Genomic DNA, 22788 nt, shown 5'->3' with positions numbered 1-22788 from the left:
ACACTATGGGTCATTATTCTGCTGTAGGACACAGGTTGTTTTGACTTGAACCTAGTTATCTTACACTTGGCAGCACATTTCTATGTAAAATGCTCTGATTATCCTCCAATTTCCATAGATTCCCTATAAAGGAACAATCGGCAGGATTTTGCTATGTAATCTGAGAGCAGCGTGATGTAGGGGCTAAGACCCTGATTCCAGTGATGTATCATTTACTAGGCTGTGAGATCGTGTGTCAATAAAATCAGTGTTTTACCAGCGGGAGCTTATCCCTAGAGGAATACTGTAGTTGTCTTGTGCTGTCTAGTCAACTGCGCTGTGTAACCCCGACTCCCACCACTGATTAGCTGCTTTCTCACAATGTCTGGGAAGCTGCAATCACTGGTGAGGGTGGGTTTATACATGGCTCTACATTTAGACACGGATAGATCTGTAGCAGAGAAAACTGTGATTATATAAAAGGGACACCATACAGACCAGCAAGTGATACATCACTGGAATCAGAGTTTTGGCCCCTACATCATGATTCTTTCAGATAACATAGGAAAACCATGCTGAAAGATTACCTTTAACACTTTTCACAGCTCCAACCCTATTGCGACAACTTTGACTTGGCAATCACTGAACGTTCCAGTCCACAGATCCTTAAACTGAACGCATCTTTAAAGAATTATTCCTATCTCAACCATTCATTGCCAAGACGGGAGCATCAGTTTCTCTGATGAAACCATAAGTGACTGATGCTGTGAAAACAGCCAAGCAAGCTGCACAATGCACTTCATATAACCCTAATAGAAGTGAATGGGAGTTTCCAAAATAGCATTAAATATTTGCCTGCAATGATGACAAAGAATGGCTTGCGGCGTCTGTGTGGAAGGCAAGCCCTCCCCCTCTAACCATGTAGATGCTGCAGTTACTACTGATATCTTAAGGGTTAACCTTCTGGAATAAGGGCTAGCTCAAATCCCAGTAGTTGTGGCAGGCTGTATCACCACTGTGCCTGCCAATGTTCAGTTTAACAAAAATATATATCATGGAGCAGGAAATAGCACTTGACCAGGACATTGATTTCTGTCATAGGTCAGAAGGTGTTAATAGGAGTTTACTAGATAAATATCAGATAAGTGGACCTGGCACTCCAACAATTAGCCAGGGGTTCAAGGTGTAACTATCCAAGGAAGCTGAACAGAATCGCACCACTCAGTGTGTAGATGGACGCTGCCAAGAACTGCAGGTCCGTTCCTATTCTCTTAAATAGGAGCTGATATGCTGTTCTCAGCAGAAACCACTACACACTAAAAGGAGCTGTACTACTCTGCTTCGCTCAACACTTACATCCCTCAACTGCCAAAACTGTAGGAGTGTCACGTGTCCGATATGGATAGGGATAAGGATAGGTCATCTAGATGTCCAAGCAATCCCTCTAAGGATGTATGCAAGGGGGAATACACGCTTCTAGTATACGCACTGAGCAGTGACAAACCTAAAACTTATATAAAAGCACAATCAGTTGACTACCAACTTGAAATGTGTACCTTATGCATCTGGTGCATGCTTTCTGGTGGATAATCTGAGGGAGCCAAGTTAGAGAGAGGATGCGAGACACTGGGTGGTCCTGGACTTGGGCCCATCATGCTGTGTACGGATCCTGGGGAAGGTCCTGGTCCCGGGCTAGGTCCTAAAATAGGTCCTGGGGAAGGACCAGGTCCTGGGGAAGGCCCCGGGTGAGGCATCGCACCCGGATCTGTTGGAGTAGACATCGAATATTACGTGCCTAAAACCAAAAGAGATAATGGAAGACAGGAATAAAATGTAAAATTTTGTTGCCATTTGAGGATAAATAAGCACGTTAGTAACACAATGTAGGGGGAAAAAAAACAAAACTAAATTTACAGATAATTACAGCATGTACATTTTCTTAACGTTAAGGACAATGCAGAAAGATTCTGACAGCAAGAATCGTTTCCCAATTACTACTGCAAGTAGATGACAATTTCCCCGACACATGATAACTTGTAGCATATTTATGGGCATCAATGGGACCTATGAATTAGATTCAATGTATGGCCAATTGCACAAAATCCTTGTAACCAGACAGTGCTCAGATCAGACAACCCAACCTGATCGCCGGGTCTCATGGCACAATTAGGAGACCCCGCGCTTAGTCCGAATCTCCCGGCACGAGAGTGGTCCGTGTGTCACAAATGTATGAATCAGGTCTACCTTCTGAGTTACTGAAGCCCCTGCTCTTGCTGTGCTTTGCAGTGAAGGGGACAGTCATGAATAGTGATGAGCGAATATACTCATTACTCGAGATTTCCCAAGCACGCTCGGGGGGGTCCTCCGAGTATTTTTTAGTGCTCGGAGATTTCGTTTTTTTCGCCGCTACGGGATGATTTACAGCTACTAGCCAGCTTGATTACATGTGGGGACTCTCTAGCAACCAGGCAACCCCCACATGTACTTATGCTGGCTAAAAGCTGTAAATCATTCAGCTGCAGCGATGAAAACAATCTCCGAGCACTAAAAAATACTTGGAGGACACCCGAGCGTGCTCGGGAAATCTCGAGTAATGAGTATATTCGCTCATCACTAGTCATGAACAATTCTGGGGATTTTTCTTTATGGCATTTACCATACAGAGTAAATAAGTTCATATTTTCATAGATTATATTTGGTATTACCATATAATAAAGATCCAAAGAAGAAATAGCTGGGTAGAAAGGCTAAATGAGCAACAGCACATAGTGCAATATAATATGGGGACTGCAATATATTAAGAGAGGATACAAATTTTGATGGGAGGAGGAGTGCTTCTTTAAGGAGGTGACTGCAGTGATCAGAGTTTAGTTCTCAAAGAAGAAGAAAAAAACAGTTTCAGATTCTATCAAGAATGCACTGTGTTGCTGTACCATGTCCAGAACGAGCAGGTATTTAAATAAGATACTAGTAAGGTCAAATTCACACAGATTTTTATTCTATGGCACTAACACATCTGAATTTGGTCCGATTTGCAGACAAAACTTGCCAATTATGATAGGGTTTGACACTCCAAAGGCAAGCACAGGGATGCCATACATCTTGGATTTGTGTTTTGTCCATTTGAAACACAGAAAAAAGTTTATTGCTTAAATTTTTTCCCACAGACCTAATACTAGATCTGCCATACAAAAGAATAGCCAATACACAGTGAACATACCGTAGTAGTAATGTTCAGCTCCATTCACATGCAGTGGGGAGGTCTGATGGTTGGGATGGGCAGCGATCAGTAGAAATGGAACTTTGACCCCGTTAGAATGGAGATGTAGTGCACACTCAACCACTGCTCCTTTTAGTTCTTATGGGGCAGCTGTGCACTGCTATTTCCCAGCAGCCCCAAAGAGAATGAATGCCTCCCCATTTTTTAATGGGGATAAAAGTTCCCCATGGAGGATAAAAATTCCTTATTCTGCTGATCGGTGTGGGTCCCAGCTGTTGTACATCCACCAATTAGCAAATTATCACCTATCCTTAGTGTAGGTTATAACTCTTTCACTTGACAACCACTAAAGTCTCGCTGTAGATTTTTCATATCTGCCGCATTGTCTATTCTTCTGAGGTTTCATTATGCAAACGATAGTACAGATTTGCACTGATCTCTAGTTTTACTTGCCATGCTAAAGAAATATATGTAGCGTGTGAATATGCCCCAATAGGGTTCTCAGAAGAATACAGCAGTTAAGCATGAAGATCAGTCTCCTAGTTCAGAGTAAAAATTAGGTACTAAAATAGGACCATGTGTTTAACATTCTGGCAAACGTCTCTTCTCGGGCTGGGTCACCATCATTCCCAACTGCAATGGGAAAGGTGTCACTGACCGGTCAGTAAAATGAGCAGATATGAAGCAGCGATCCCTTTATTACAACATGCAATGTTTTTCAATCAAGCTTTCAAATGGCTATGTAAGTCAAAATGTTGTCGACCCTTGTAGATTTTGAGTGGAATTTTTCCCAGCCTGATGTGTGAATGCACGTAAGTTTCTTGACAAATTATACAGTAGGTCTGTTATTGATATAAACAGACAAGACAAAATAACAGAAAAGTGAATAACCAATTTGCCTGTGCTTCTTCTCATGTATATAAAAATGAATGACAAAAAAAACAACCACTGATAAAAACAACTGTCAGGCTTTGTCTGGTTTTCGATTAATACATGCTGTTTTGTACTTTTTGGACATAGCTTATTTAAGAAATCATATGGAAATATCACAAATCACAGTAACAATTAAAGAAATTCAGTAAACACAAAGATGGCGCCTGCCAACTGTAGGAAACATCCAAACAGGAGGTGTAGAGAATTCTTGGACAAGATCCTAATGTAAGCACAGAGATCCTTCTCACTTACGTCAACCCTACAGTGAATTTCTGCAGAATCTCATGTTAGGCTGCTGGTGAACATATTCTCCTAGGAACAGTACGAAAACAGAGAGTCAGACGCTGCTGTTTATGTTAGACACATTGCCATTGACTCACCAGCTACATAATTTAGGATCTACACCAGCATGAGGAGGCAGCTTTTAATCAGAGAATAGTTTGCAAATATAAAGATCCTTTTTAGGTTTACTTTATATGTGCTGAAGGAAAAATAATAAGTATATATGTCTGCGGGTAGTACCATTATAAAGACTATGGTAAATGAGTCCGTTCGCAAACAACACCTTTGGCAGGACCAATGTTCATTATTCCATTACTTAATATGGATCATAGACGGCTGTTAACGCCAGATGCAGGCCGTGGATCAATGGTCACAGGTTGGTCCATTAGCGCACATTTTCTAATAAGCCTCCATTAACAAGCACCACTACTCACCTGCTTTGGTCTATTGAAAAGGCCAAGCAGCGGTCAAACGAGGTGAGGTTTATGAACTCAGAATCATCTATTGAGATTGATGACTATTTGTTAGGGACGAGGGAATGGCCTCGGATAACTCCTGATCCGAATAGCTATAGCGCTTACCGAATAGCTGCCTCGGTACCCTGGAGCGCTCACGATAATCAGCTGTTCGGCGCTGCAGCTGTGTGTGCGCAGATGGGTGACAGTGACAACAGATGCATGGAGAGCCTGTGTGTTGGGACTGTCACACAGCCGCGACACATGCAGCTGCGGCGCCGGACACCTGATTATCGGGGGCGCTCCAGGTATCCGGGTTCCCGATGCAGCTCTTCGGTAAGTGCTATAGCTATTCGGATAAGGACTTATCCAAAGTTATTAGCTCATCCCTCTTATTCGTGCTTTGCAATTAAGGATAAGGATGAAACAGGAGTAAACGTGAAAACATAATGTCACTATTGATTTCTATAAATATATTAAGAGATTTGCTGTTACACATAAGGGGTTTACAGGACAAGCTCAGGGAATCTAAGGCTATGTGCACACGCTGAGGATTTTGCTGTGGATCCGCAGCGTTTCCCATGCGTTTACAGTACAATATAAACCTATGGGAAACGCAATCCATAGTGCACATGCTGCAGAAAAAAAAAACGTGGAAACGCAGTGGTTTACATTCCACCGCATGTCAACTTTTTGTGCGGAATCCGCAGCGGTTTTACACCTGCTCCATAATAGGAATCCACAGGTGTAAAACAGCAGTGAAATCCGCACAAAAACCATGGTAAATCCACAAAAAATCCGCAGGAAAAACGCGGTGTTTCGGCCCTGCGGATTTATCAAATCCACTGCGGAAAAATCCGCAGAGGATCATTCTACGTGTGCACATACCCTAAAGCTCCCTGCAGGCCTGCATGTGTATTTGTCATGTTCCCTCTGTAAAAAAGGATGCCTATATTTAAAAGCAAACCTAACTGTATGTAAAATCAAACTGGTACAATGTATTAACGGAATAAAATAAAAAAATAAAATAAAAAAAATTGAATTCACAGATTTCCACATACTATTATTAACCCCTTAATCCCATATGGCGTACTATCCCGTCGAGGTGACCTGGGACTTAATTCCCAGTGACGGGATAGTACGTCAAATGCGATCGGCCGCGCTCACGGGGAGAGCGCTGCTGATCGCGGCCGGGTGTCAGCTGACTATCACAGCTGACATCCGGCACACGGCGATCAAACATGATCGCAGTGTTCCGGCGGCATAGGGAAGCATCGCGCAAGGTTCCCTGCGTGCTTCCCTGAGACCCTCGGAGCAACGCAATGTGATCGCGTTGCTCCGAGGGTCTCCTACCTTCTTCTCCCTGCAGGCCCCGGATCCATAATGGCCGCGGGGCTGCATCCGGGTCAGAGCAGCTCAGAGCAAGCGCTGGTAAGCCTGCAGCCCTGCATGTGCTGTGCAAAGTGTCAGATCAGCGATCTGACCCTATAACATGATGTCTCCCCCCCCCCCCCCCCCGGGGCAATGTTATAAAGTAAAAATATATATATATATTCACGTGTAAAGGAAAAAAATTATATATATATATATATATATATATATATATATATATATATATATATATATATATATATATATATATTGTTCCCATAAATACATTTCTTTATCTAAATAATAAAAAAAAAACAATAAAAGTACACATTTAGTATTGCCGCGTCCGTAACAACCCCACCTATAAAACTGTTCCACTAGTTAACCCCTTTAGTGGACGCGTTAAAAAAAAAAACAAGGCAAAAAACAACGCTTTCTTATCATACCGCCGAACAAAAAGTGGAATAACACACGATCAAAAAGACAGATATAAATAACCATGGTGCCGTTGAAAACGTTATCTTGTACTGCAAAAAACGAGCCGCCATAGAGCATCATCAGCGAAAAAATAAAAAAGTTATAGTTCTCAGAATAGAGCGATGCAAAAATAATTATTTTTTCTATAAATAGTTTTTATCATATAAAAGCGCCAAAACATAAAAAAATTATATAAATGAAGTATCGCTGTAATCGTACTGACCCGGAGAATAAAACTGCTTTATCAATTTTACCAAACGTGGAATGGTCTCCCGTGCGCCCATACAGGGGTTTACCCTAACATATGGGGTATCAACGTACTCAGCACAAATTGGACAACTTTTGGGGTCCAATTTCTTTTGATACCCTTCGGAAAATACAAATTTGTGGTGCTAAAGAAACATTTTTGTGGGAATAAAAATGATTTTTTTATTTTCACGGCTCTGCGTTATAAACTGTAGTGAAACACTTGGGGGTTCAAAGTTCTCACAACACATCTAGGTAAGTTCCTTGGGGGGTCTAGTTTCTAATATGGGGTCACTTGTGGGGGGTTTCTACTGTTTAGGTACATCAGGGGCTCTGCAAACGCAATGTGACGCCTGCAGGCCAATCCATCTACGGTAAGTCTGCATTCCAAATAATGCTCCTTCCCTTCCGAGCTCTGCCATGCGCCCAAACGGTTGTGCCCCCCACATATTGGGTATCGGCGTACTCAGGACAAATAGGACAACTTTTGGGGTCCAATTTCTCTTCCAATTTTGGAAAAATACAAAACTGGGGGCTAAAAATAATTTTAGTGAAAAAAAAAAAGAATTTTTATTTTCACGGCTCTGCGTTATAAACTGTAGTGAAACACTTTGGGGTTCAAAGCTCTCACAACACATCTATATAAGTTCCTTAGGGCGTCTGTGGCGACGCCTGACGCCGGCCCTGACGTGGGATGGGGTGCCGCGGGCGCCCATGCGCCGCATCGATGGCTGCTATTGGTCCGGGTGCTCCATGTGATACCATCACATGGGCTAGACTCCGCACTATTTGAAGGGTCCTGATTAGCCTTGGGGCACCTCCCCTTGAGAAAGCCTAACATTTGCGTAGCGAAAGCGCGTTGGGGTCCTCTACGGATCGGTTCCTGCCTGGTACACACCGCCCTCCTGCATTCTAGTGGTAAGCATTGCCCTGTTACCCCTATTTCTTACTGTGGAGTGTGCACTTGTCTCCCAAAGTGGTGATTTGGAAAATACACTTGGTTGCTTCCCTAGTGGCACTCTATGTGTGGGAGATTGCGGTGTGGATACTGGCAGAGACTCACTCTTTTTTAACCATCCCTTTTATAATTGTATCTTATGTATTCATGCACTTTATGCTTGTTAACTAATAAATATTTAAATTTTGCACCATTTTTCTGCTCCGCTGGTACTCCTTTTCCTTAATGACTTATATGGAGCTGGTTTGCTTTCTTGGTTGCGGGTCTTTTGAGCACTATTTAGTGCTGTGATTGCCTAGCTCTAATTATGCCTTGTTTTGCTATCAAGTTCCTTAGGGGGTCTACTTTCCAAAATGGTGTCACACATGGGGGGTTTTAATGTTTAGGCACATCAGTGGCTCTCCAAACGCAACATGGCGTCCCATCTCAATTCCAGTCAATTTTGCATTGAAAAGTCACACGGCGCTCCTTCCCCTCTGAGCTCTGCCATGCACCCAAACAGTTGTTTACCCCTACATATGGGGTATCAGCGTACTCAGGACAAATTGCACAACAACTTTTGGGGTCCAATTTCTTCTCTTACCCTTGGGAAAATAAAAAATTGGGGGCGAAAAGATCATTTTTGTGAAAAAATATGATTTTTTATTTTTACGGCTCTGCATTATAAACTTCTGTGAAGCACTTGGTGGGTCAAAGTGCTTACCACATATCTAGATAAGTTCCTTAGGGGGTCTACTTTCCAAAATGGTGTCACTTGTGGGGGGATTTCAATGTTTAGGCACATCAGGGGCTCTCCAAACGCAACATGGCGTCCCATCTCAATTCCTGTCAATTTTGCATTGAAAAGTCAAACGGTGCTCCTTCCCTTCCGAGCTCTGCCATGCGCCCAAACAGTGGTTTACCCCCACATATGGGGTATCGGCGTACTCAGGACAAATTGGACAACTTTTGGGGTCCATTTTCTCCTGTTACCCTCGGTAAAATAAATCAAATTGGAGCTGAAGTAAAATTGTGTGTGAAAAAAAGTTAAATGTTCATTTTTATTTAAACATTCCAAAAATTCCTGTGAAACACCTGAAGGGTTAGTAAACTTCTTGAATGTGGTTTTGAGCACCTTGAAAGGTGCAGTTTTTAGAATGGTGTCACGCTTGGTTATTCTCTATCATATAGACCCCCTCAAAATGACTTCAAATGAGATGTGGTCCCTAAAAAAAAAAATGGTGTTGTAAAAATGAGAAATTGCTGGTCAAATTTTAACCCTTATAACTCCCTAACAAAAAAAAAATTGGGGTTCCAAAATTGTGCTGATGTTAAGTAGACATGTGGGAAATGTTACTTATTAAGTATTTTGTGTGACATATCTCTGATTTAAGGGCATAAAAATTCAAATTTGGAAAATTGCGAAATTTTCAAAATTTTCGCCAGATTTCCATTTTTTTCACAAATGAACCGCAGGTAATATCAAAGAAATGTTACCACTATCATGAAGTACAATATGTCTCAAGAAAACAATGTCAGAACCACCGGGATCCGTTGAAGCGTTCCAGAGTTATAACCTCATAAAGGGACAGTGGTCAGAATTGTAAAAATTGGCCCGTCATTAACGTGCAAACCACCATTGGGGCTTAAGGGGTTAATGCCAACTGCACACATTATGGCGCAAGAATTGAATGCTTAGAGACAATTCAACACAAAGAGCAATGAGCCAGTAACCAGAGTCAGAGCACGTTTTGGTGGAGTTGGATTTGGTATAAAATAGACCGACTCCTAAAATATATAATAATTTGGGTACAGTAGTTCAATGCAGTTTGTGGAGAGTATTTTTTTCATAAGAATTTGGGAAAGTTATGAACTATCTTATAAATGTCTGTCCTATTCCTGATCGAAGGTCTACACTTTTAGCTGAGATGAAATCTCTGCTACAGTTTATGTTCATAAGTAGTGAGGTTCCTCCTCTACAGATAAGGGGAAAAAATAACATAACAGGGAAGAAATGCTCGCATTCATCTCAGAACTTCTGGAGTGAACAGGAAAGCAGGATTAAGGCAAGTACTTCTTAAAGCATATCTAAACTTTCAATAAACTGTGCATAAATCAATACTCCGGTATATGTTGTCTCGGTATGCATCTTTGGAGAAATTAGCTGCTCTGATGACTTATATACACTATACATAGAATATAAGGGGAAAAAACTGTTTTCTAACAACTCAAAATTGGAAATACAGTAACAGGATTAATGAGGGTGTGTGGGTGTGTGTGTGTGTGTGTGTGTGTGTGTGTGTGTGTGTGTGTGTGTGTGTGTGTGTTGGAATATGATTCAGCACAAACATTCTCCCTCCCTCCTCCCCTCTTCATAGACTGTGAAGAAATATGATGTGAAGCCTTTAGTGAGCTGTACCCCGAGACAAGCGTGAAATTGAAAATTCTGAGTAAAGCTATCTAACAACATATTTTACAAACTTTATACTTATCATCTGTCCTATTGATTTATGCAAAGATTGTTTTATTTCTATCTCAAACTATGCAGTGCATGATTCCTTATTCTTGCAAGAAATAAAATAAAAAAAAAATAAAAAAAAGGTATGTTGTAACAGGACAATTTTGAGAGCAAATTTACATAATGACAAAATGTCTAAGAAGCATTTTATGAAGTCAGCTGTATTTGAGCATTTCACAGTGACTCAAGATAAACATTTTGTGATCCAGATTAAAACAAATGCTGCGATGCCAAAATCAGTGCATACTCAGGCAGAGATAAAAATGCTCCTTCAAGAGCTTCCAATCTAAAAAGAGATTTACAACGCTGCCACCCAGAAGTTTACAAAGCTGTGATTGAAAAAGATCACAGCAGCACCAAGAAACCAGCACTTCCCACCAAGCAAAGGAGGAGGAAAGAGTGTCTCAAACATCAGTTACAAGATATTTTGTAAGTGAAAAAGTTACTGTAACAATGACAGCAGCTGTGTTTAAAAAGACAGCTCATTGAGCTTGTTGTGAAGGACCATGTACCATTATTATTTGCATTATTTTGCAGCTCTTAAGGTACCGTCACATTAAGCGACGCTGCAGCGATATAGACAACGATGCCGATCGCTGCAGCGTCGCTGTTTCGTCGTTGTGTGGTCGCTGGAGAGCTGTCACACAGACAGCTCTCCAGCGACCAACGATGCCGAAGTCCCCGGGTAACCAGGGTAAACATCGGGTTACTAAGCGCAGGGCCACGCTTAGTAACCCGATGTTTACCCTGGTTACCAGTGTAAATGTAAAAAAAAAAACAAACACTACATACTTACATTCCGGTGTCTGTCGCGTTCCCCGGCGTCCGCTTCCCTGCACTGTGTAAGCGCCGGCCGTAAAGCAGAGCGGTGACGTCACCGCTGTGCTCTGCTTTACGGCCGGCGCTGACACAGTGCAGGGAAGCGGAAGTCGGGGGACGCGACAGACACCGGAATGTGAGTATGTAGTGTTTGGGGGTTTTTTTACATTTACAATGGTAACCAGGGTAAATATCGGGTTACTAAGCGCAGCCCAGCGCTTAGTAACCCGATGTTTACCCTGGTTACCAGTGAAGACATCGCTGAATCAGCGTCACACACGCCGACTCAGCGATGTCAGCGGGTGAGCCAGCGACGAAATAAGGTGCTGGCCTTCTAGCTCCGACCAACGATGTCACAGCAGGATCCTGATCGCTGCTGCGTGTCAAACACAACGAGATCGCTATCCAGGACGCTGCAACGTCACGGATCGCTACCGTTATCGTTAAGTTGTTCAGTGTGAAGGTACCTTTAATGGAGAAATGGCCCACAAACTTGGCGTTTTTTGTCTGGAAAGAGAAAGTATTAGAAAATTAGTGATTGAAGAAGCCCTTAACCAAAATGAAGATATTAAAAAGACTAAAGAGACGCTTTGTGTTTCTTAAAATGGATGCCTGCACATGTCACAGAGTGAACTATTTTGCTATCAACGTTCGATATGTTTGTGACAACAAAAACATTGTTACTAAGACGCTGGCAGTAAAAGACACTAAAACTCATCACAGCAGCCAGTTTCTCCAGACCTTTGTGGAAAAAGTTCTGCAAGATTATGAACTCAAAAAAGAACAGGTTCTTGCTATTGTAACTGATAATGCTTCAAACATGATTAAGTACAATAAAACTGATGAATGAGAATAATGAAGTTTAACAGCATCTAGAAGAAAATTTCACATTCAGTATGTTGGAGATGGAAGACCACAGTCCTGTTCCCATAATGGAGGAACAAACAGATATTACTACAGAAGAAAAGCAAAATGATTTTTTACAATTAGATGATCTTGTTGAAGCAGCTTCACACCTCTTTCCATTTCATCACATGCATTATGTTGTGCACACGCTGCAGCTGGCAATCAGAGATAGTCTGCAAGAGGGACATGCTGGAACTCTGATTAGCAAAGTGAGGAAATTGGCTATTGCTGCCAGAATCCCTAAAATTGATTCCATCTTGAAGAGATGTACTGGAAAAGGGGCAATTGTGGATCAAGCCACTCGGTGGGGCAGCACCTATTTAATGATTGAGCGTTTGCTTGAGCTGAAACCCTTCCTTGTAGATATAGCCAACCCTCGGGTAATACTACATGAAGGCCAATGGACACAGGTAGCTGAATTGAAGGAATTGCTTCATCACCCATTTACAATGACTAAAAAGTTACAAGCTGAGGAATTAACTCCTGGCATTTTTATAAAGGAGTGGAAGAACTTATTGTTTTACCTGTTCCAAAAAGTAGGTTTAACCGCAGATGGCATTGCTGCTTCAATGAAATGGAGAGAGACACTGCTATTAGAAAATAAAATTCTTCTGGCAGCTGTTTATGTGGATCAGAGTCATCATACATTGCTGGATGATCAACAGCTTACTAAAGGAAAAGAAGCTCTGATTGAGGTAGCAGTTAGGATGAGTGGGCTACAGGACAGCCAAGAGCAAGATGACTCGGGTCCTGCCAGGGCTGCTGCTGCAGTTTCTTCATCCTCAACAGATGAGGAGTTTGATTTAGAGAAGTATTTGGATGACATGGAGCAGGCAAAAGCGTTGCTGCAGAGAAAAAGATTCTACTCCCATAGAAAACAGATTGACCATATTTCAGCAAATTTTTTCACTTGCTCTCAAAGAAGTAGAAGAGTTCAATCGTTGATCAAAACTGACTGTGCACGATGCAATTCCTTTATACCCTGAAATTGTTAGAGATATTGCCCATGTGGCTACTGCTTTGCCACCAACCCAAGTTAGTGTAGAGAGGTTGTTCTCTACCCTTAAAATAATTAGGTCAGATTTGAGGTCATCTATGAAGGAGCATCTGATGGAGGCGATACTTTCTCAGAACAAATTCATAGACCGAACAAATGTTATTCAGTACGTTTTTGTTGAAAATTGTTTTTTCCCCACTTACTGCATAGTGTATAATAAATTGTAAATATGCAAAGTTTTTTGTTCTAAAGTAGTATTCCAATAAATTTATTTTATGATCTATCGAAATGGCTAGATTATTGTATCTTAATGATTAAAAGACTGATGTCATTTTGCTAAAGTAAATGTATCACTAAAAACATAAATATGAGCCATGTATGAGAGAGTTGGAGTTGTGGAGTTGGAGTGATGAAAATCGAGGCGTCAGAGTCGGAGGTTTGGCTTAACAACTCCACAGCCCTGCCAGTAACATCCTCAACAGTATTGCAAGCTACAATACAGAGTCACAGAACCCTCCAAGCTATTAGCTAATTCAGACATGAGCGGTTTCTCTCGTATGGAAAAAAAAAAAATGGTCAAAATTCAACAAAGCTCTTGATCAGATTTCATCGCAGTTTGGTGATTGTGTCAGTTGTTACCATCAGCATTTCCGCAGTTTTTCTAGGATGGGGAAAAAAAAAATTAAATTTTTCAACCTTCTCATATCAAACAGTGTGAAAGATGGCATCTGAGAGCTGTCCATTTTTTTCAGAGACCCACAGTCTTGCACTGGCAAGCTTGATCGAAATTGGACATGTCTCAGTTTTTGTGAGGAACACCAGGTACACAAAAATACACAGACATGAGAAGAGTCCCTTAGACTATCATGGGTACGAGTTCAAATCATGAAAAGCACAACTAGAACTCATACACAAAAAACTAAGGTCTGAATGAGCCCTTACACTAATGGAGAGTGGATAAATTGTAGCCACTTCAGGTCAGATTCACACACTACTGGGTTATTAATGTTTATTGTGCGATATTTGGCACCATCTTTCTTTGGCTTTAATGCAACAGCCAAATGTTAAAGGAATTTATTCATCTTCAGGCCAAATGACGCACAGACTGGTAATGCTATAAAATAAGCCTTAATTGCCTGTGGAAGTCCTCTCCACTGGTATTCCTGCTGCTGTCAACAGGCCAGATGTTACAGCATAGTGGATGGGATTTGAAGAAATCCCATCTCCACTATGCGTGCACCGCCACCCGCAGCTTCCCTGTGGAGACGCACATGTGGCGCGTCTTTTGAGACCGCAGCATGTCAATTTATCTTGCAGAGACGCTGAGTCTCCGCAAGATAAATTTCCCGTCCAATGTATTGGGCACGGTTCAATGAACACATGCGGAATCACCGAGCGTACAAAAGCCGGCAGTGCTTTGGACCGAGCGGATATGTGCTGCGTCCAAAGCGCTGCCAGTTCCTTACCGTGGGAACATACCCTTAGTGACCATGCCAATTTTTTACAACTCTGACCACTGTCACTTTGAGGTTATAGCTCTAGAACGTTTCAACGTATCCCACTGATTCGGAGATTGTTTTTTGTGACATATTGTACTTCATGTTAGTGATAAAAAATGTTTTATATGACTTGTGTTTATGAAAAAAATGGAAACCTGGCAAAAATTTATAAAATTTTGCAATTTTCAAACTTTTACATTTTTGTGCCCTTAAGGCTATGTGCACACGTTGTTGAGGATCCATAGCGTTTTTTCCATGCGGAATTGCACCAAATCCGCACAAGAGTGCTCAAGCAATGTTAATCAATGGGAATCGAGAATTGCTGTGTACATGCTGCGGAAAATTCCACACTAATTCGCAGCATGTCAATTCTTTTTGTGGATCTGCAGTGTTTCTGCACCCAATGACTTACATTGAGTCAGTCAAATCCGCAGCCAAAGCAAAGGTGTAAAAATGTCTGAGGATTTGCGTGCCAAAAACACTGCAGCAAGGAAGGAGGAAGAATGTGTGGGCGGAGAATATGTGTGGGTGGAGAGTGAGTGAGTGAGTGAGTGAGTGAGTGTGTCTGACTGCGGCTGTGTCGGTGTCTGTGTGTGTCTGCGTGTGCGTACGTGTAGCCAAGCATCATCTGATGGGACTACTACTCCCATCCGGCTATGTCTGCTGTCACATATAACAGTGACAGCATGAGCCGATGATCGGACAGTAGTCCCATCATCCGGCGACTGTTCAATTGCAAAAAAATAAAATAAAATAAAAAAATTATACGCAACCACCTAATGCCCGCGTCTCCTGCAACAAAAAATAAACTAACATATACTTACCTTTCCGCCATAGTCCATTTAATAACCAGTGTCCCACGACGATCATGCGTGTAGAACAGTCACATCGGGAGATGTGACCGCTCTACCCGGCGATACACTGCGGGAGGGATCAACTCCTGTCAGTGTATCACTGCGCTGCCGTGAGATTTCACTGAAGTACATCAGCTGATCAGCTCCGGTTCTCACTTGCGGCACCGCTGCGTGAGAAAATTCTCACGAAGCAGTGCCGTGAGAGCACGAACTCCGGTGAACGCTCAGTGATTATGTGCCCATGTGTGACATTTCCTTTTTAGGGTCATTCCATGGTAACTTACGTTACATTCACAAGCCAAAAACTGGCTACAGACTGTTCTTTGAAGTCAAGCACAAAAAGGAGTGAATGTATATTGTACATTAAACTACTCTAAATAGATTTCAACACAGTTTGATTTTTCAACAATAAAATTAAATACTAAATACAATGTTATTACTTGGTAACTCACGTTACAAAAAAAGGAAAGGCAATTGTCCTTCATGAGTCTGCCAAATTTTTCTGTTCTGGTAAACAGGGGAGAAGCACTAATTTTATTGTATTAAAACACCATAGTCCCAGCAACTTTAAAAAATTTATTTTAACCTCTCAAGTTAAAAGCAACAGTTTTTATTACAAGAAATATAGATAACTTACATTACCACATAGTATAGTAACTTGCGTTACTAAGCTGAAGGTAACTTGTACGTTACAGTAAGTTACCATCAAATGGATTAAACTTATTGTCAGGTAAGTTACCATCATCTTTGTAAGACAAGTTACTATATAGTGATGTAACTTAAGCTACCATAGAATGACCCTTTAATGTGTTTTTAAAAAACATTTTTGCATTTAATAAAATTACTAATTTACCGTAGTATATCTATGGCTATTGCTCCCATTTTTCTCTACCATACAGAGGAGCACTCACTGAGCCCTCCTGTGTTCTCTATGAGAAAGCAGCTAAGGCTTCTTTCACACTAGCGTCGGCACGGGGCCGTCGCTATGCATCGGCCAGACGCGCGTTGTGAAAGTGATGCCCGACGAGGGCAGCGGAAGCAGTCTTACAACGCTTCCGCTGCCCCATTGTAAGGTACGGGGAGAAGGGGGCGGAGTTTCAGCTGCGCATTCCCAGACGAAAATGGCGGACACGACGCGCAAAAAAACGTTACATGTAACGGTTTTTTGTGCCGACGTTCCGCCAAAACACGACGCAACCGTCGCTAATATAAATCTATGGGGAAAAAAAGCATCCTGCAGACAACTTTGCAGGATGCGTTTTTTCTCCTAAACGACGCATTGCGACATACAGCAAACAACGCTAGTGTGAAAGTAGCCTAAAGGCTGAGTCACACAACGATATCGTTAACGATATCGTTGCAACGTCACGCTTTTGGTGACGTAGCAACGATCCCGCTAACGATCTCGTTATGTGTGACAGCGACCAACGATCAGGCCCCTGCCTGCTGGGAGATCGTTGGTCGATGGGAATGATCAGGACCATTTTTTGGTCGCTGATCACCCGCTGGATCGGCGTGTGTGAGGCCGATCCAGCGATGTGTTCACTTGTAACCAGGGTAAATATCGGGTTACTAAGCGCAGGGCCGCGCTTAGTAACCAGATATTTACCCTGGTTACCATTGTAAAAGTTAAAAAAAAAAACAGTACATACTCACATTCTGATGTCTGTCATGTCCCCCGACGTCCACAGGGTTAAAACTGCTTTCGGCAGGAGCGCTGGTAATGCACGCGCTGCTGCCGAGAGCTTCCCTGCACTAACTGTCAGCACCGGCCGTAAAGCAGAGCACAGCGGTGACGTCACCGCTGTTACTGCCGGCGCTGACACATTCAGTGCAGGGAAGCTCTCGGCAGCAGCGCATGCATTACCAGCACTCCTGCCGAAAGCAGTTTTAACCCTGTGGACGTCGGGGGACGTGACAGACATCAGAATGTGAGTATGTACTGTTTTGGGTTTTTTTACTTTTACAATGGTAACCAGGGTAAATATCGGGTTACTAAGCGCGGCCCTGCACTTAGTAACCCGATGTTTACCCTGGGTACCCGGGTGCTGCAGGGGGACTTCGGCATCGTTGAAGACAGTTTCAACGATGCCGAAGTCGTTCCCCTGATCATTGGTCGCTGGAGAGAGCTGTCTGTGTGACAGCTCCCCAGCTACCACAAAACGACTTACCAACAATCACGGCCAGGTCGTATCGCTGGTCGTGATCGTTGGTAAGTCGTTTAGTGTAACGGTACCTTAACTGAAATGTCTGACAGTGGTTTATCTTCGGGAGAACAATGCAATCAGAAGTCTGAATTCACACATATCTGATTGACGTCTCCCTTGACCACAAGTTCACCGACCCTTCCCCCCCATACAAATCAGGGTATGTTTACACTTTGCATTTTTGCAGTGCATTTCACGCACAGTATTTGGTGTATAAAATACGCAGCTTTTTACAGCACTAGCATAATCAATATGCTCCCTTTTATTCCACATGTATTTTGGCCCATGCTGCATTTTTGCTAAAATAGAGCATGTCAATTATTTCAGCTTTTTTACAACACTTTTCAGCCATTAAATGAATGGGAGAAAAAACACGTAAAAACTCCTTTTTACTGCTACCACAGAAAAACAAATAAAAAAAAAAAAGCCACATGAATATACTCCAAATTTCGACATAGCCTATCAACATCAGTGAGTTTGGCTGGCATTAGCGTAATATGTATGAGGATGTAAGTGTGCAGTCAGATGGCCGTATAACATGGACGACGATCACACTGAAATGCTCGGACTGCCCGGCGGCTCTCCCGACCCGAGAGTGACAGCTGTACAGAAATACATGCTGTCATGCTCAGGTTAGGAAAGCCGCAGGCCAGTCTGAGCATTGCTATGGTCATCTGTGTTCTACGGCCATCTGACTGCATCCTCAGGCTGAGTATACATATAAAATCAAAACTTTTCCCACAACTTTACAACAGGTAAATAAATTATTAGACCTCATTCACACATTAGCATTTTTGGGGCATTCAAGAAAAAAAATTTTGGTCCTTGTCCACTTTCTCCATCACTCGTGGAGAGCCCAACAAACAGGCTCTCATTGCATGTGTTGTAACTGGGAAACTGACACATGCAGCTGCGACACCAGACAACTGATTATCGGGAGCGATCCATGTATCCAGGTTCCCACTGAAGCTTCTTCGGTAAGCGCTATAGCTTGCCGAATAAGGAGGGAGCTGAACATATTTGCTCATCCCTAGTCACAAGTCCCCCATTTTGGTGATCTGTGCGGGTCCCAATGGTGAAACCAACGCTGACAGTTATTACCTATCCAGGGGGAATAGGTGAATTTCTTTAGGCTGGAAATCATTAAAGGGAACCAGTCACCCCCAAAATCGAAGATGAGCTAAGCCCACCGGCATCAGGGGCTTATCTACAGCATTCTGTAATGCTGTAGATAAGCCCCCGATGTATCCTGAAAGATGAGAAAAAGAGGTTAGGTTATACTCACCCAGGGGCGGTCCGGTCCGATGGGCGTCGCAGTCCGGTCTGGGGCCTCCCATCTTCATAGGATGACGTCCTCTTACGGTCTTCACGCTGCGGCTCCGGCGCAGGCGTACTTTGTCGGGAAAGGTCAGAGAGGCCGGGCGCCTGCACACTACAGTACTTTGCTCTGCCCTCAACAGGACAAAGTACGCCTGCGCCGGAGCCGTGGCAGGTAGACAAGAAGGGAACGTCATCCTATAAAGATGGGAGGCGCTGAAACCAGACTGATGCCCATTGGATCGGACCGCCCCTGGGTGAGTATAACCTAACCTCTTTTTCTCATCTTTCAGGATACATCGGGGGCTTATCTACAACATTCCAGAATGCTGTAGATAAGCCCCTGATGCCAGTGGGCTTAGCTCATCTTCGATTTTGGGGGTGACAGGTTCGCTTTAAACTTAATGGGAACCGGTCATAAGAAAGAATTACTATTTACCTAGTCACAACGCTCATTGGCAGGTAAATTCCGTTCCACACACATAAGTGACAGTGCAACATGATGTGTAGCTGCTGGGAGAAAAAGTTATATTGTTCCTGCAGCTAAACTGCCATATGTGTGTTACCTGCAGATTAGCACCATGACTATAGGTAAAAACATTTTTATTTCTGATGACAGAATCCCTTTAGAAGGAACCTGTTCCTAGAGTCATGCTGCCCGAACCAAAGGCAGTGTGTTACAACTGCAGCCAAGGACGGAATGCTCTTCTTGGAAATGCCATATGCTCCACAGTATAATGGGCCCTGTATTGCCTTGCATACAGTACTACAGGGTCCCACATAATGCTCCATACAGTACTACAGGGTCCCACATAATGCTCCATACAGTACTACAGGGTCCCACATAATGCTCCATACAGTACTACAGGGTCCCACATAATGCTCCATACAGTACTACAGGGTCCCACATAATGCTCCATACAGTATTACGGGGTCTCACATAATGCACCATACAGCATAATGGGCCCCACATAATGCTCCATACAGTATAACAGGCCCCACATAGTGTTCCGTACAGTATTATGGGCCCCATATATTGCTCCATACAGTATAACAGGGCCCAACATAATGCTCAATACAGTATAATGGGCCTCATATATTGCTCCATACAGTATAACAGGGCCCTTTATTGCCTTCCATACAGTATAACAGACCCCATATAATGCTCCATACAGTATAACAGGCCCCATATAATGCTCCATACAGTATAATGGGCCCTGTATTACCTTCCATAAAGTATAAATGGCCCCACAGTGTTTCATACAGTATAAGCCTCACATTAAAAAATACTCCCCTCCGCTCGATCCCCGCTGCTCTGGTCTGTTCAGAGGGCATGTTGTAGTTCTGCCATCACAACTGCTGTGCCCATAGATCAGACGCAGAGAGGGAGCGATGGGAGGATTGTCAGCTAACGCTCCTTCCTCAATCATTATTCCCAACCGTATCAGTATCTAGGATCCGGCAAGTAAAATATACTCACCCTGGGGAGCCAGAGTCTGACATACTGTATGTGTACTAGGGAACTTACATTACAGATACCACTCTACCAATTAAATGAAAATAAATGCTGGAGTGGTGCACTAAAACAACAGTATGGTAGGAAACGCCAGTCTGGATGTTGGCTTAATGCTAAAAATTATGGCACCATAGAACTTGTAATGCGGCATCTGGGTTTTTAAAAAGGGGGGTGTGGGCGATAACTAGTGATGAGCGAACATGCTGGGATGAGGTGTTATCTGAGCATGCTCGGGTGCGGAGCGACTTCGGCGTGCTCGAGTATGTTCACGTCCCCGCGGCTGTATGTCTCAGAACAGCCGCGACACACGCAGGGACTCGATCCTATTATGTGAGCACACCATTTGGCCAGCACCCGAGCATGCTCAGATAAGGCTACGTTCACATTTGCGGTCAGCGCCGCAGCGTCGCCGCATGCGTCATGCGCCCCTATATTTAACATGGGGGCGCATGGACATGCGTCGCACTTGCGTTTTGCGCCGCATGCGTCCCTGCGGTGCCCGCGTCCGGGCGCAGAGGACGCAGCGAGTTGCATTTTTGCTGCGTCCAAAATCAATGAAAAAAAGGACGCATGCGGCGCAAAATGCAGCGTTGTGCATGCGTTTTGCTGCGTTTTTGTTTGCGCTGTGCGTTGCGGCGCCGACGCTGCGGCGCACAACGCAAATGTGAACGTAGCCTAACACCTTACAGCATGTTCGCTCATCACTAGTTATCCCCCATTGACGGCTGGGGGTCCAGACCACCCACCAATCGATCAGGCTAGGAGTAATCGCCAGTGGCCAGCCCTTGGGTACAAAAGTGTGCCTACTCTCACGTGAAGCTGGCCAAAGGCGAGCAGAATATTAGCCTTCATGTCCACTGCACGGAGACCAGCGCCGGCTGACCCCCATGTGTACGGCAGACTCCATGGGAAGCCCCACACCCGGGGACCAGGCAGGAAAGTTTGTGGCACCAAGTGGCGAGGGCCTGCCATGCCGCCAGGAGCCGAGCGCCAGCACACAGGCAGCCATGTGACCACAACTTCAGCCCGTCCTCACAGCAGCACTCCGCGTCTGCTGAGGTACTTTTCTAGAAAGTACGAGCAGCAGCCATGACGGTGTGAGGCGAGGGTGCCCCGGACAACAGCCGAGCCCGGCTCCACAGCTCCCTCCGGGCGGCCGCACACCGCACCGGGCACACCGCACCGGGCACACACCGCAGCGGGCACAGCTCGCTCAGCCCCCCGCCACGGCACCTAGTGAGGGGAGCAGGCCTCCTCCGTGCTGCAGGGAAGCGACAACATTTAGGGAAGGAAACAGGGAGCCATGTTTATTCCCCCGCCCTCTCTCTCGCTCTCAGGAAAGTTTGGACACCCGATCGATTGCTTCCCTGACCGGGACTAGATTCAGGCTCGGCCGCCTTTCCGAACACGAGCACAAGGCTCGGGCAGGAGGCGGGCTGCTTACCTGCTCGTCAGCGCCGGGTTTGCTGAGCGCTGGGGGTGGCTATGTTCTGAGTGTGGAGGTAGAAGCTTCAGGCCCTGTTCCTGTTCCTCCTCCCCTCCGTCATGTCATCGTGATCAAACATGTCTGAATGTTTTCCCTGTGACTTCCTGATTGTGCTCCGCCGTGTACGCAGCCTCTCCCCCCCCCCCGTGCGCACTCAGGTGCCAGGCCGCGCACACCACCACGCTCATCACACAGTAACACTGCACACACACTGCACAGGCACCACAACACTGCAGACACCATACACTGCACACCACTATACTGTACACGGTAACACAGCACACCACTGCTCTCATCACACTGCACAGACACCATAACACTGCACACCACTACGCTCATTACACTGCACACCGTAACACTGCACACCACATACTGTACACCACTACACTGCACACCGTAACACAGCACACCACATACTACACAGACACCATAACACTGCATACCACTACACTCATTACACTACACACTGTAACAGAGCACCACTACACTGTACACACCACTATACTGCACAGACATCATAACACTGCACACCACTACTCATTACACTGCACACCATAACAGCGCACCACTATACTGTGCACACCACTATACTGTACACACCACTACACTGCAGTGTACAGTATAGCACACCACTATACTGTACACACCGTCACAGCACACCACTACACAGAGCACCACTACACTGCACACCACTAGACTGCACAGACACCATAACACTGCACACCGTAACACAGCGCACCACTACACTGTGCACACCACTACACTGCAC

General features: G+C 44.1%; 1 protein-coding gene across 9 annotated transcripts in view; it reads right to left on the bottom strand.

The window, feature by feature from the left end:
* SMARCA2 (SWI/SNF related BAF chromatin remodeling complex subunit ATPase 2) overlaps positions 1–22788 on the bottom strand; it is a 403813-nt gene that overhangs the window by 286453 nt on the left and 94572 nt on the right. For 4 of the 9 annotated variants that reach the window (XM_077249115.1, XM_077249121.1, XM_077249120.1 and 1 more), the window contains exons 1-2: positions 21978–22221; positions 1536–1774 (exon numbers count right to left, since the gene is read on the bottom strand). In XM_077249115.1, the coding sequence (XP_077105230.1) occupies positions 1536–1760 (225 nt within the window). In that variant the 5' untranslated portion in view covers positions 1761–1774; positions 21978–22221. Of the gene's footprint in view, positions 1–1535; positions 1775–11704; positions 11729–21977; positions 22222–22788 lie in introns of those variants that run through there. The other 5 variants (XM_077249119.1, XM_077249123.1, XM_077249116.1 and 2 more) reach the window with 3 other exon arrangements.

This window comes from Ranitomeya variabilis, chromosome 1 (genome assembly GCF_051348905.1).
Source record: "Ranitomeya variabilis isolate aRanVar5 chromosome 1, aRanVar5.hap1, whole genome shotgun sequence".
NCBI classification, from domain to species: domain Eukaryota; kingdom Metazoa; phylum Chordata; class Amphibia; order Anura; family Dendrobatidae; genus Ranitomeya; species Ranitomeya variabilis.
The sequence above is the reverse complement of the archived record's forward strand: the minus strand, read 5'-3'. Positions and strand labels throughout refer to the sequence as shown.